Source organism: Silurus meridionalis, chromosome 8, assembly GCF_014805685.1.
Source record: "Silurus meridionalis isolate SWU-2019-XX chromosome 8, ASM1480568v1, whole genome shotgun sequence".
Classification (NCBI taxonomy): Eukaryota; Metazoa; Chordata; class Actinopteri; order Siluriformes; family Siluridae; genus Silurus; species Silurus meridionalis.
Genome location: NC_060891.1, coordinates 25,094,067 through 25,109,259, shown reverse-complemented (window position 1 = coordinate 25,109,259; position 15,193 = coordinate 25,094,067). Strand labels below are relative to the sequence as shown.

At 38.3% G+C, this 15,193-nt stretch overlaps 1 protein-coding gene across 1 annotated transcript in view; it reads right to left on the bottom strand.

Annotated features, from left to right (window-relative positions):
* atp6v1ba (ATPase, H+ transporting, lysosomal, V1 subunit B, member a) overlaps positions 1-15,193 on the bottom strand; it is a 42,284-nt gene that overhangs the window by 13,741 nt on the left and 13,350 nt on the right. The window contains exons 2-7 of the mRNA XM_046856244.1: positions 9,212-9,267; positions 7,992-8,090; positions 6,232-6,325; positions 4,400-4,477; positions 3,931-4,070; positions 807-908 (exon numbers count right to left, since the gene is read on the bottom strand). Of these exons, the coding sequence (XP_046712200.1) occupies positions 807-908; positions 3,931-4,070; positions 4,400-4,477; positions 6,232-6,325; positions 7,992-8,090; positions 9,212-9,267 (569 nt within the window). The remainder of the gene's footprint in view (positions 1-806; positions 909-3,930; positions 4,071-4,399; positions 4,478-6,231; positions 6,326-7,991; positions 8,091-9,211; positions 9,268-15,193) is intronic.

Here is a 15,193-nt window from a genome sequence, read left to right as displayed (position 1 = left end):
CACGAGTAACGCCCTTCAGTTCTAATAAAGTCTGCCCAAGGACTAGCTGAACAACATGCATTCTCTCTACATGTAAACCTAGCTTTGGGTATTAAAGTCTTTTTTGTGTTGAATGAAAAAGTAAAACCACTTAAAGTGAAAGAATTGAAACCAATAAATGTTTGTGTAGATGCAACATTCCTTAGTTACATAGAAATACTTTAAAGGAGGTAAACAGAATTTAAAAAGGCACATTTACTTTCTTTGTTTAGTTATGGCCAAAACTGGTCCTGTAGTAAGACTAGAAGAAAATCATTAAAAAACAAAGAAAATAGAAAAAAAGAGAATTAAAATAAAAATAAAAAAATGTCCGTAAAAATGTATAAAGGTAAATAGAACTGTGTTGGAAAAGTTGGTGCATAATATGTTCTAAAAGTTTAATGATCAGCATAAAAAAAATTATAAAATGGAAACATGAATAAAGGGGAAATAAGAAGGAACACCAGCTCCTCAGGCAAACGTGGCAACTGATGTGCTTTCATGGCTGAAATCACACTTGTGTACGTGTATAAAATAAAATAAACTAAGTTCAGGGAATTTAAAATGAGGTATGCACAGAAATTCTAAATAAGGGTAAACCGGGAAGTAAAAAATAAATAAATTTATATATATATATATATATATATATATATATATATATATATATATATAAAAAAAATTCTCTAATTTATTAATCTATCAGTAAAGAAGAATGATCATATCTTATTGATTAGCATGTAGGCAATCAATAAAATCTTAAAGTATAGAAGGGAGGAATCCGGACTCACTCCCATAGCAGCGAAGACGATGGCGAAGTTGTCTGCGCTGTAATCCATGACATCCTTCGACTTCTGGACTAAACCAGCCTGGCGACAGATCTGAGCAGCAATCTGAACACAAATGGAAGAAAAAACGCTACATGAAAATAGTGTATTTGTTGGTAGTCACTGGTTATATTGTTTCTAGAAGTATTAGATAAGACGAAGTATTAGGGGGGAAAAAAAATGTTATATTTCTAAGAATATGCATCAAAAAAAAAAAGAAAAGAAATAGCAAAATGGCATTTTGGTTGTGCATTAGAAAAGAAAATAGAAAAAAAAAAAAAAAATCGGGCTCTTTTATATATATATATATATATCTCACAAAAGTGTGCACACCCCTTAAATTTCAACAATTAAATTTTAACAATAATCTTCTCATAGGACAATACTGTAGAAATGAAACTTGGATCTATTTTAATAGTCAATGTGCAGCTTGTACAGCAATACAGATTTACTGTCTTTAAAAAATAACTCAACATAGTCATTATTGTCTAAATAGCCGAGGACTCAACTTCTTTGATGTACCCTTGCAAAGTCTGTCCGAGTGCAACCCTGATCTTCACTGATCTTCTTATAGCCGAGGCGTCTTTGAGGAGAGCAACAATTCTAATTCTCAGATCATCATCAGTATCAGAGAGTGGAGAATTGTACTCAAACACTACTTTTTAACTGCTTTAATACAAAATACACACATTTGTATGGTCCTGTCAAGCAGACAAACAGATGAACATGATGAATAGGATGTGTGGCTTTGCACCACGTACAGCTGTTATCACTGAGGGTGTACTCACTTGTGTTGCCAGTTAATTAGACAATAATGCCTGCATGTTGAGTTATTTTTAGAGGACAGATTGACTACTAAAACATATCCAAGTTTAATTTCTAAAGTATAGTCCTTTGAAAAAATGCACTAAAACAGTTCCTGAAATGTGAGGGGTGCACTTACTTTTTTTGTGAGATACTTTACATATAATTCTGGAACCAAGTAATCCAGAATTATTTTTAATGTGTTTTTTATTATATGGCATATTATAAAACCCCACCACCACCATTTTTTTTTATTTTTACAATTGTGGCTGTTTTCCAGAATTCAGTCCCAGAGACATCAGACAGATTTCCACAGACCACCTCAGATTGGTGACACTCATGTGTCAAATATAAAGTTAGTAAATTAGTGTCCCAACCAGTCCCTTTATCTTCAGTTCATCATTAATATTCATTCATTTTTATTTGTACAGCACTTTATGAAATGGTTATAAAGTTGTATGGAAGAATTTAGCGAGTCAGTGGTGAGGAAAAAACTCCCTGAGATGGCATGAGGAAGAAACCTTGAGAGGAACCTGTCCTCATCTGAGTGGCCCTGAATGTCCATTCATCACAGTTCCATCATTGTGAAGATGTACTGTACAATGATGGACTCTTAAATGCAGATCTGTTCATGCAACCTGCGATCCTGAACCATTGTAGCAGACTGCTTACATTTATCACTTCTTTAGAGGACAAGAATTGAGAAAATAACTCACTTAATAATTTGCATGCAATAAAAACAATCCAACCGATCCTAGCAATCCGAGTCAATTCCTGGATGAATAACTTCTAAGCTTCCAAGGCGTATTAGTTAATAAAAGGCTGTTCCGCAATTATTAGCCTTAAACGTCTACATTTTCTTTTGCATCATGTCTGTGGGTTTTTGTATACACTAAAGCACCAGGGCTCCTACTGACATGCTGTAAAAAAATAAAATAAGTCATGGTGTGTTTCTGAAATTGTTCCTCTGACCCACTTTGGTTCTGAAGAGCAGCAGCACCACGGGGAGAAAACAATTAAAGCTCCACTGCTTTAATAACAGCAATCATGGGGTGCTGTCTTACACACACACACACACACACACACACACACACACACACACACACACACACACACACACGAGACAGTACCTTCTTCGCAGAGAAGGGTAGAAATAAAGAGCAGCAGGTTAGAGCTGGGCACATGTAGGCGCATTTCCTGTGGCCAAATAGCTGCACCATTATTATCCATGTGATAAACAGCAAAGCCTGCAACTATAAGCCCATTTCCTTGCTGAGCTCGGCAATTTCACTCCAAGATATAGGACTAAATCATCTTATCGTCCGGTTCAGATAATCCGCAAACAACCTAAATTTCACCAAATTGCCGGGTTGTAGACAGTAGAGCTGAGAGTCAAGGCGCATGGAGAAAAACGTCAACAAGCTAACATACAGTTATTAATTGGTTTTAGGTTTTTATTTTTTTGTTTGTTTTTTAAATGCATAACAGCTCCTCATATTCCATCGGTTAGCCATCAGAACAAAGAGGCCCTGTATCTAAAAAGGTGCCCAACCTGGAATCATCTTCTTTTGGCTTCTCCCATTAGTGGTCACCACAGCGGATCATCCGTCTCCATAGCCCCCTGTCCTCTACATCTGCCTCTTTCAAACCAACTACCTGCATGTCTTCCTTTACCACATCCATAAACATCCTCCTTAGGCCTTCCTCTTTTCACTTCTCTAACACACTCTCCATTACTTTGCACCATTGACCCCAGGTACCTGAACTCCTCCACTTTCTCCACCTCTTCTACCTGCAACCACACCACTCCACTGCCCTCCCTCTCATTTACACACATGTACTCTGTCTTACTCCTACTGACTTTCATTTTACTCCTCTCCAGCACGTACCTCCACCTCTCCAGACTCTTCTCCACCCGCTCCCTACTGGTTTACCACTGTTCCTTCCTTGGACCACTTTTGCGAGATACTGATCACTGCAGACCAGGAACAGCCCACAAGAGCTTCAGTTTTGGAGATGCTCTGCCCTGGTCATCTAGAGGTTACAATTCCTCAAACTCACTTTAATCCTTAAGGTCACCCATTTTTCCTGCTTCTAACACGTTAACTTTGAGTACAAAATGTTCGCTTGCTGCCTAATAAATAAATCCACCAATTAACAGGTGCCATGATGAACCAGTGTTATTCACTTCATCACTCAATGTTCTAATGTCAGTATTACGATTGATCAGCGTATGTACACATCTACATATATTATATAAACAAGATGCACCACACAGACACACCTCATTATGTGGAAGACCAGCAGCAGAAAAGATGGGGATCTTCTGTCCTCTGGCGATGCTGTTCATGCCATCGATGGCAGAGATGCCCGTCTGGATCATCTCCTCTGGATAGATACGGCACTGAGGGTTGATGGGTTGGCCTAAAAAAAAAAAAAAGAATAAAAACGGAAGATAAAAGAGGGTCCGATAGATCAAAACTTCTGAAAAAAAGAGAATACTGAAAGAGACCATGCTCTCCAGGAAAGAAAGGTTTGGTCACAGGATAATGGAGTTCGCTCAGAAGACATTTGCATTGATTTGCAGTGACACTTCTTTCTGAGAAGATTATGGAAGAAGTGGAGCTAAAGCACAGCAGAAAAAAAAAAAATATCTATATTCCCTCTAATATCCTAATAGTTTTTAGTCTTTCTCTCTTCTGAGAGCAGGAGGTTCATTACCTTAACGTAAAGTGTGTGAAAATTGATCATACCCATGATGTCCAGGTAGTCCTCAGCCAGAACAACCGGGCCGCGGTCAATGGGTTTCCCTGAGCCGTTAAACACACGCCCTAAAGGGTTGAGTGAGGAAAACAAAAAAAAACAAAAAACACAAATAATTCAGTATACAAAAACAACATGGTGTTTGTTGATATTGGACTACTTGATATTGGGATGTGAATGCTAGGGTATATAAACATGCATAATTCTAGGGGGGAAAAAAAACGAATATTTTTTTTTTTTTTATAAATAATTAAATAAATAAATAAAAGAAGTCATTTTACGAAGCAACCACGAATTTATCCATTACTATGATGAGCTTAGATACCACAGAATTTGCTAGTTTCAATAAGATAAATGTTACATTAAAACAAAGGTCGTTTCAGGTCATTTACAACCCAAACCTCCTCAAGTCTGACAAATAAATGCAGCAGTATTTTATAACCTTAGATAAAGCAGACTATACTTCCCTGTTTTAAGAAAGGTAAATAAACATAATATAGATAAAGTATGGGGACACCTGACTTTTCCAGCCAGATGTGGTTCTTCCCCAAACTATTACCACAATTGTACAGGACTTTTAAGGGTGCTGGCATTTAAATTTCCCTTCACTAGAACTAGGAGTTTAGAATGTTCCAGCATGACAATACTCCTGTGTATCAGGGATGTGCATCTCCATAATTGAGGCTGATGTGATTCGCATCTCGATGCGTAGTCAATGATAAGATATTTTAACAACAATGCAAAAAATATGTTGCTCTGCAATTCAATAGGTTAAGGTGCCTTTATTTCTTTGGTTCAGACAGACAGCAAATCATCAATTTACCTAAGTGCCTTCTGACTTCTAACTCATGGCCCCTTTCACAAACACACCTTCGTAGTGCAAAAAAAAACAAACAAAGATGAAATTAAACCAGATGTTCTTTTCCTGTTGTGTATGCAGGAAGTTACAGCTCTACCTCTGCCATGTTAATCTGTATTGTATGTGACTCTCAGGACACGCCTCGGTCTCTGTAGTGTTGCGATACGTCATATTCGCGCTGCTGAGAGAACGTGATCGAGTAACGTTTTAGCGAGGAGAAATCGATCTACATATAAAATACGGGTCAAAAGTGATTGGTCACTTTCTAAATAATAAAAGTATAGCGCATCTACTAATAATTATTTTGTTACTGATGCATATAATGCATAACACAAATGGCAACTTGTATCCGATGCATTTTATGCCGATGCGCAGATGTTAAACATGGCAAATCTTACCATCTCTACTGAAGACAGAAGATACTGAAGATGAAGATATGCTTTACGTGAGTTGGCGTGGACGATCTCCTGCTATAAAGCTCTAAACTCTATTGAACAGTTTTGGGATGAATGTGTGAATGTGCGCTCCAGGCCTCCTCACCTCACCTACATTAGCACCTGACTGAATCTCCAAATCTCACTAACACTTCATCATCCCAGAAGAGTGGAGGTTACTAGAACAGCAAATGGGGACTAAATGTGAGATGGAATGTTCAAAGAGTCAAACTTTTGAGATAAATTCAAGCTCTGACTTCCTACTTCCAGGGTAAGTCAAATGCAACGATAACTAGAGCAGTCTTTACATGAACGCAGATAAACAAAACTTCAAAAGAACCTCGCAATACTGAAATACAAAAGAGTATTGTGCATTAAATAACGAAGATAGAATCCATTGGACGGCAACGATTTTTAAGTCAAGAAAGGTTATAAAAAAATCTAAAAGGATAAAATAGTATATGGCGTTGGTGCATGTGTGTGTGTGTGTGTGTGTGTGTGTGTGTGTGTGTGTGTGTGTGTGTGTTACCCAGCATGTCCTCAGACACCGGCGTGCGTAGGATGTCACCCGTGAACTCGCATGCGGTCTTCTTAGCATCGATCCCTGAGGTCCCTTCGAACACCTGACGATCACAAAACCGAAACCTCAGAGTCCAGCCTTCGGGGAAAAAATAATAAATCTTCCCTTCCAAGTTCTGACTAAAAACTCAGCTTATGAAACGCCATGCTGTTCTGAATAAAAAGATCAGGAGGTAGGAAAGCAACCCACACAGCAACTTCTCATACCACACGGTAACATTTCTTTAAGGGTGACCTCAGGAGGAATATTTCTCAGCCCAGTTGAGACCTACTGGAAAATATTTTCTATTCAATTCGAACCACACACACACTCACACCAGGGTTTGAACCTGCAACCTGACATTTTTTTTAATCGGGGGGGGGGGTACAAAAACATTTAGAAGCCAAAACGTTCTCCGAGTTACATAAGGACTCGTATGCTGAATAAATAACGGCAAACGCGATTTATTTTCTTGTGTGTTTCATTGAAGCAGAATAAGTGTTGGTTCCCAAGGTTTTTAAAATTTCTCTACCTTTTTTCATTAAAAAAATGACAGTTTTTGTCAAGCAGTTGCGCAAGTTGCTGTGTAACCGGTTTAACATCTGGGGAAATGTCTCCGCTTCTACACACTTCCCCTTTACAACTTCCACACGGGAAAATCCACGCTGGCACGAATGAGCAACAGTCAGCTGATAAGCTGTTCATCACGCTGCAAAATTTTGAAGCTTCCTGTATTTTGTGATATATTTCATTATACACTCCTCAAATAAATTCATGTATTACATCCAAATATATGTATATATATATATATATATATATATATATATATATATATATATATATATATATATATATATATATATATATATATATAAAACAAACAGACCCGGTGATGTGATACAATTTTATACTTAATTAAATGTTATTTGTATAGCAGTTTTACACGTGGATATCATCCCGAAGCAGCTTTACACAGATAAAGGAGTAAATTATTTGTCATTTATGTGTTAGTGCCTATAAGTTGATCACTAATGATTAAGTGAGAAGTGAAAACTCCTTGAGATGGTATGAGGAAGAAATCTTAAGAACTGCACTCAAAAGAGAACCAAACCACTATGGGTGACACCGAATGTCCATTCATTATAGTTCCATCATTGTTAGGTGTACTGTTCAGTGAACTGTTCGCTGATGAGCGCTTAAATGCAGAACTGTTCGTGATAATTCTAGTCCTAAATCATTGTAGAAGATTAGTTGCAGTCCAAATCCTCCCTTAGAGCTCTTCAGTTGGTCAGTAACTTGATGGATCGTAACCAATTAACTTTTTACATTTATTTTATTAATATATAATTTTTTTTCTTCTTCAAAGCTGAGAGTAATAATGTCAATAAATTCTGTAGTAATAAGCTTTTTTTTTTTTTTTTTACAAAAAAATTAACTTTTAAAAAATTGAATTTGTCTACATTTTTTCCCTTTCAGAAATGTACTTTTTGATTTTAATAATGGAAAAAAAAAAGTGAAAAAAAAAAAAATCCTTTTTTTTAAAAAATTTAATTTGTATACATTTTTTTTCCTTCCAAAAATGTACTTTTTATTTTATTATTAAAATCAAAAAGTTATATTGATTATCGCTATATATGGTTTCTTATTGTCCGCCTGTGTAAAGCACCGGTTAATCCCACTAATGAATCTTATGCAGGATGTACGATAGCGATTGCCTTTTGTAGCATCACCTGAACAACGGCCTTGCTGCCGATCACCTCCAGCACCTGTCCGCTTCGCTTACTGCCATCAGGCAGGGTGAGGTGGACGATTTCAGCATAGCGGGGAAACTAGACAGTAAAGAAGCAAGGACAAAAAAAAAACACATCAAGATTTCAAAATAAACGTACAAAAACAAACAAAAAAAGTTCTCACTTGACTTCTGGCTAGAAACTATGAAGGCAAAACATATGTTTCCTCAGAGACACGTTTTAAACTGCTTCTTATGCAAAAGCTAAATGCTCCCTGCCCTCTTCTACATACATTAACGCTGACTGGGCGCTATGGGCTACTCCCACTTCCCTGTCACTCAGACTATTTTCCGGGAGTCTCACCAAGTCAAATTTAGGACTTTTTATGACCTTTTTAAGACCATTAAGAAGGAAATTTAAGTCATATATCACAACATACAAACCAATACGTTGTTAACGACTGAAGAAAAAAAAAAAAAAAAAAATCTGTTTTACGCCTGTAGTACAATCCAACAGAGATTCGGCACCAATAACAGAAAGCTGATTGGCTGTTGAACTTTGAGCTCATTTGTAGTCATAATACAGCGAATTATATTTGGACTAGAGAAAGAAAGAACTACACCACCACTGAAACTAACAAACAAACATTCTAAAATGTTCCAAAGTGCTCCAAAGAGCATTTCAATTAGCATTACAGCTAGCGTTACATAGACATTCTAAAATTGAGACCGGTTTTAAATGATTTAAGACCCAGAATAGCAAATTTCAGATTTAGATTTTTTTTTTTTTTTTATAGCGAATTTCAGATTCTTTTCAGCCTAAAATGTAGATTTATTATTTTTTTTTTTTACTTTTTCCAGAAACCCTGTTTTTGCCTACTTGAAATACCCACCACAGATGTCTGTAGAATAGTCAAAATTTGACAATTTTATGATGATTGTGTATAACGCCACTTATCTGAGCTGCACATTGACTACAGTAAAAAAAATATGCAAGTTTAATTTCTATAGTATTGTCTCTTCAGCAAGATATACTGAAATTATTGCTGAAATCTTAAAGGTGTACTGACTTTTGTGAGATAGATAGATAGATAGATAGAGATAGATAGAGATAGATAGATAGATAGATAGACAGACAGACAGACAGACAGACAGACAGACAGACAGACAGACAGACAGACAGACAGACAGACAGACAGACGATAACTGAATTCTTCTTACTTTGACGCTGTCCAAGATGACCAGAGGCCCATTAACACCTGAGACAGTGGAGTACGCTGAGGACAAAATAAATAAACATTAGCGGGTTTAAAATGGCCGACAAATCAATCACCATTCTGGAACAACTTGAGAATGTTTCCCAAGTGCACTAGGAAACCCGGACACGCCTCTTCCTGTCTACTTTAAGGCATGAAAGCCCCATGAGCCAGTCCCAATGCGATGACTCCTCGCTCTGACACATCACCTGTACACCTAATCGTACGTGGCAACCTTTCGGCGAGTATCATAATTGCACTTTCTGTGTGCAAATGTCAATGCCGTGGCGGAGGACGGTCCGACAGTCCCCTCTTCGCAGGTGGCGGCTCGATCGACTTGGGCACGGTGAAATGCCAATCTCTCTGCCTTTCTGTAACACGCCTGTCACGTATCAGCCCCAAAACCCCCTGAGTGAAATGCATCAGAAATAACAGGCATTAGTACATGTGTGTATGAGTGTGTGTGAGAATGAAAGAGAGAGATGGCACCGAAGGCTCACAGAGAAATTGCAGGGGCAATGGAACAATCTTCGGCATCTTTCGGGGTGCGCCGAACGAGAAACGTGTTCGCTGTGAGAGTAAAAACGATGCCAGTGTACCCATGTGTGTATGTAGATTTGCTAATTGCAATATCGTACGCAATACATGCACAAGCATATACACTATATGGACAAAAATATTGGAACACCTGATTCATTTCTTTTTTTCCACTCATATGTGGTTCTTCCCCAAATTGTTACCACAAAGTTGGAGGCACGAAATTGTATATGTGGACGTCTCTTGTGGTAGAACACAATTTTTCCATTAACTTGAACCAAGGAGACCCAAACCTGTTCCATTATGACAATGGCCCTGTGCACAAAGCCATCTCCATGAAAATTTGTTTAAATCTCCTGCTATAGAGCTCTGAATTTAACCCTACTGAACACCTTTTGGATGAACTGGAATGCTGATTGGAGCCCAGACCTACTATAAATACCAACACCCCTGTGACTGAATAAGCATGAATCTCTACAACTTAAATCTAGTACAACAAATAGGGACTTAATAAGGAATGGAAAGTTTGAAAGCACATCAATCTTATGGTCATGTGTCCACAAACTTGAGAAATAAAGCGTATTAGTGTTCATAACATCACACTGTAACACTGTACTAGCCAGGCACAATCTCTGCTACGTCCTTTCAAGCCTCGTTGTATCTTTCAACAACCGATATTGTCCCGAAGCAACAACACAAAAATAAAAAGATTACGAATATAAATGTTGGGATCAATTAGAAGTACAAATATATTTTTCTCTAATGAGAGATCCTGATGTCTATTCATCATAGTTCCACTATTGTTGATATCAACTTGTCTCTAATGGCGACTTGGAAAAAGTGCAAAATTGTAGCCCTAAGACATTGAAGCAGAACAGTTTAGATTATATACAGTCTGGTTGTGCTGAAGTGGGAGCTCAGTGGTTAAGGCGCTGGGTTACTGATCGGAAGGTCAGGGGTTCAAGCCCCGGTATAGCCAAGCTGCCACTCTTGGGCCCTTGAGCAAGTCCCTTAACCCTCAGTGCCCCAGGGGTGCCGTATCATAGCCGAAGAATGAATTTCACTGTGCTTTAATGTATGTGAGACAAATAAAGGCTACTCTCTTCTTAATCCACCACATTCTTAGCCTGGGCTCATCCTGTATATACAAGGAAACATAAAAACATTGTACATTACTAACCCTGCCTATTTTAAGGACGTGACTGCTGTGCTGTCAGATGTTGTGCGTCTACACAGTTTTTTTGTTTTTGTTTCTTTTTTAAACATTTTCCAAAATTTGCTCATCCACACTGAAACATCTGAAATCTCTCACATGAGAGGAAGATGTTCCTTAGCCTACCGGGGGCAACGAATGAAGAATAAAAACGCATGGAAGAACCAGATTTTACATGTTTTTTTTTCTGTAAAATTCTTCTTAAACAACTACTCTGGCGTTTTACTGAGATAGTTTTTTTAAATAATTTGGAAATGTTTAGGACCCACTTCCAAATTTCCCCAGAGCATTGTATTTATGACATTTGTGCAGTATGTGGCCTACAAAACAGCCTCTTATAATACGAATGTTAATCCAATGTTGCAATGTTCTCTCGGCTTCAGTTGCACTAAACATGAACAATTAAAAAGTATTGTAGTTGCGACACTTCTACTTTGTTACTAAGCACCGCAAAACAGTTAAAATGCTGCCATGATAAAAAATTTATATATTTCTTTTCATCCATTCTGGGATTGATCATTTTTTGTATTATTTATCCCGTAACTTTTCTATAGACTGTCGGCAGGTTTATCACTCTTAAGTGATGCGTTTGATATAAAAACGCACTGCAACTGGTCAATAACTGGAAACTTTCACACATTTGCAACGTCGAATTCACAAGAACGTTGGTTTGAAATTTTTTTTATTTTGCGTTAATGTTTTTTTTTTCTGATGTCCCGAAGGTCTCGCTTAGTATTTACAAAACACTTTGACAAAACCAAACACCTCACTATTGAACTGCAAAACACAGACGCACAGAGTTCTGGCAGGTGTGTATGCCGGGTGGGCCATCATTAGCAGCAGGAGGTCTGACAATAGCTGAAGAGCAGAGGCGGGTGCAGTCCTCACTTTGGCTTTTTACTCGTTCTGGGAAAACAGTACTGGCACTGATACTGGAGCCAATGTGTTGTAACGTTCATTCTCCTAATATTTGTGTGTGTGTGTGTGTGTGTGTGTGTGTGTGTGTGTGTGTGTGTGTGTGTGTGTGTGTGTGTGTGTGTGTAGGGGGAGGACACATGAACAAAGGTCAACTCCGACTTATTTTTAGGCCAACCATTAAAATTGGATGGGTCAGGTTTTGAATGTGATGAATGTGTGTGTGATTGTGTGTGTGCGTGTGTGTACGCATCAATGTGTTGGGCTTTGTTTGGGGGCGTCAGGCTGCATCCTGATATCAAAGGCTGGAGGAAACAGCCGCACATCACCCCGACGGGGAGCAGCCCTTCTGCCTCTAATTAGCCCGAATAACCAGCCAGAGCACAATCACACTACCACACACACACACACACACACACACACACCTGCACGTTATATCCAATTAGTAACCTAAGCTAGGAAGGCGAGAGAAACACAAAAAGGATGGAAAGATTCTTTTCTTGTGCTTAATTCTGCTAACCCCTTATAAACGACAGTATTTTAAAAATGCTCTGATGTGTGTTTAAAGGGGGAAACAAATGGGAAAGCAGTTTTATACGTCTGTTGGAATGGAGACGCGTCATTCGCTGAGCCTGAACACAGCGGCAGAATCCTGCACAAGCATTTCATGATGCTGACTTGGTATCTCATCATCGCGTTAAGCTAAATTATGCATAACCAAAATAAGAAAACTTGGAACGTCCTCGTTAGGCTTCGGTTTATGGACATCTATGCATTAGATTTTGTGCTTTTTAAACATCGCGTTCACGGTCACCCCAACTGTGTTCAATAGGGTTGGAGCTCTGTAGCAGGAGATCTTCAAACCCATGTAAAGCATATCTTAATGGAGCTCAATTTGTGCACAGGGAAATCGTCATGCTGGAACAGTTTTTGATCTCAGAGGTCAAGTGAAGAAACAAATTCATCAAGAGGTTTGGCATCAGTTTGGTGCGAGGTGGTAGTGCAGTAATTAAGCCTCTGGATCTGAAGATCACAAGCTCGAAACACCAAGCTGCTGGGCCCTTGAGCAAGGCCCTTAACTCTAAAGTGCTCAGTTGTAAATCAATGCCAGGAAATGTAAATGAAAAGGACAACATATGGCTGGAAAAGTCAGGTGTCCAAATACTTTTGTCTAGAGTTTGACCGATTTTCCCGACAGCGATATCTAGGTTGGATTGTACGTGCCGATAGCCTGATTGATCAACCGATATTATTATTCATTATATAAGTAATCAGTTATAAGGAATACAAATAATATAGCGCTCTTCATGCATCGTGCAGTCGGTGTAAAACCAACCACCACGCGGCGTCTGTGATTCATCCCTAGAGGCCGCTCTCGTAATGACAGCCTACCGGAACCCGGAAAAACTATCAGGGTGGATTTTAGTTCCAGCAATTTAGCAATACCAATTAATCGGCCGACCTTTACTTTTGTCACAATTTATTACAATTCAGTTTGGCGAATTCTGGACCATAACATTTTTAAAAAATGAATTGAATTAAAGTTTAATTCTTTAATTATTTACCTCGATTTTTCACACATTATGATGGATGTTTTAAGATCAGAATAATGAATAAAAACTATTTAAAAAGCCAACTAGTCAATCTAATAAAACCATTATAAGCCTATTTGTGAAACTGCACTTCCTGTGACATTCTCATAAGCATACTGTGAGAAATAAACCCCAAGAAAACAATTATTCTGCAATGCAAACACCGGAAACGGAAAACGTGACGAGTCGTGGTTTCAGTGTTTAGGCTCTGCGTTGCCTCGTATTTTCCCCCTTCGCTGCGGTCTTCCTCTTAAAGCCTTAACACACACCTCTTCAGAGCGAGTACATGCCGCACAACACACTCACACACACAAACACACACCATATACAGCAGCTAATACCTTTCATTCAAGACTCCTGAATTCTGAATGATCTGAATCTTGGGTTTAAACGTGAAATTCATCTTAAACAACCCAATTCAACCTTTTTTTTTTAACCCCTTCAAATGCTGCTCTTTAAAGATGAAAAGGAAAAAAAAACTAAAGGGGAAAAAAAATAAATAAATACATTCAGAGCTTAACTCTCGCACCAAAATACAGAATAGATCAAGGATAAAATCCTAAACACACAGACTAAAGTAAAAATCCAGTTACGCATTCGCATTTAGTCTGAGTTTATCCGCTAATATCGAAATCCGACAACATATTACGCTATATAAAATAAACTAAATGAAAGAAAAAAAAGGAAAAAAAAGCCTCTTTTTAGAAGCCTGGATCTCCACGTCGCACGTTCGGCTTTAAATAAAAGATTAGCCTTGTAATTATCATTATCGCTGGAAAAGAAAGCTTTGGCCTAATTGCGCCAGCCGTCCGATAATGCCCTTTTACAAACACGCTAAAACACACATTTTCAGGACATTCCGACATTTTCGGAGACTTGTTTTGTACGACGGCGGTGGTGGCGGCGTTGGTGGTGGTGGTGGTGTTCTACGCCTCCTTGTGAGCGTCCGTCTGACAAATTGCAGCACGCCGCTTTCAACGGATGTGTTTATAAAATGGACTTAATAGCTACACTTACCCTAAGCATTGTCCATATGCTTCAAAAGAGATTCATATGGCTATTTACCAAGATGTGATCATAATTATGATGTAGGAAAATTGCCGCCGTATAATTGTGCGGCAACCTCTTAAACATCCACTTCTCCAAACACAACACACACACTGCTAATGGAGATAGGGGAGAAGAAAGGAGGAAAAAAAAAAAAGGAAGGAAGGAAACTTACAATGCAAAGAAAAGCTAATATTGAAGCCTGGTGTTAGATCATTACTGATTAAAATAAGGCAGTGGGACTATAGCTAAGAGTGTCTGCAACAGGGAAAAAAAAAATACAACTAGACAAACCAAAAACAGCAACTTCATGTATTCAGCTGGAAAAGATGAGTTAGTGAGTAAATGTGTGGGTACTGCAGAGAGATAATAAGGTTTGATAAGTGATAAAGATACTGCACAAATGAATAACGAACGTTCCACGCTTTCAGCATGAAATGGAAAAGAAAAAAAAAAAAAGAGAGAGAGAATCTTCACGCAGCATGAGACCATCCCATGGCGCTCCATCAGCAAGAAGACGGAGCGTCATAAAGAGGGCCTCGCAAAATCAACAACGATCACCGGGGGAAAAAAAAAAAAATGGCTATACATTCCCATGGTGTGAAGTAGCAACATTTCCCATTAGGTTTGAAAAACTTTGCCC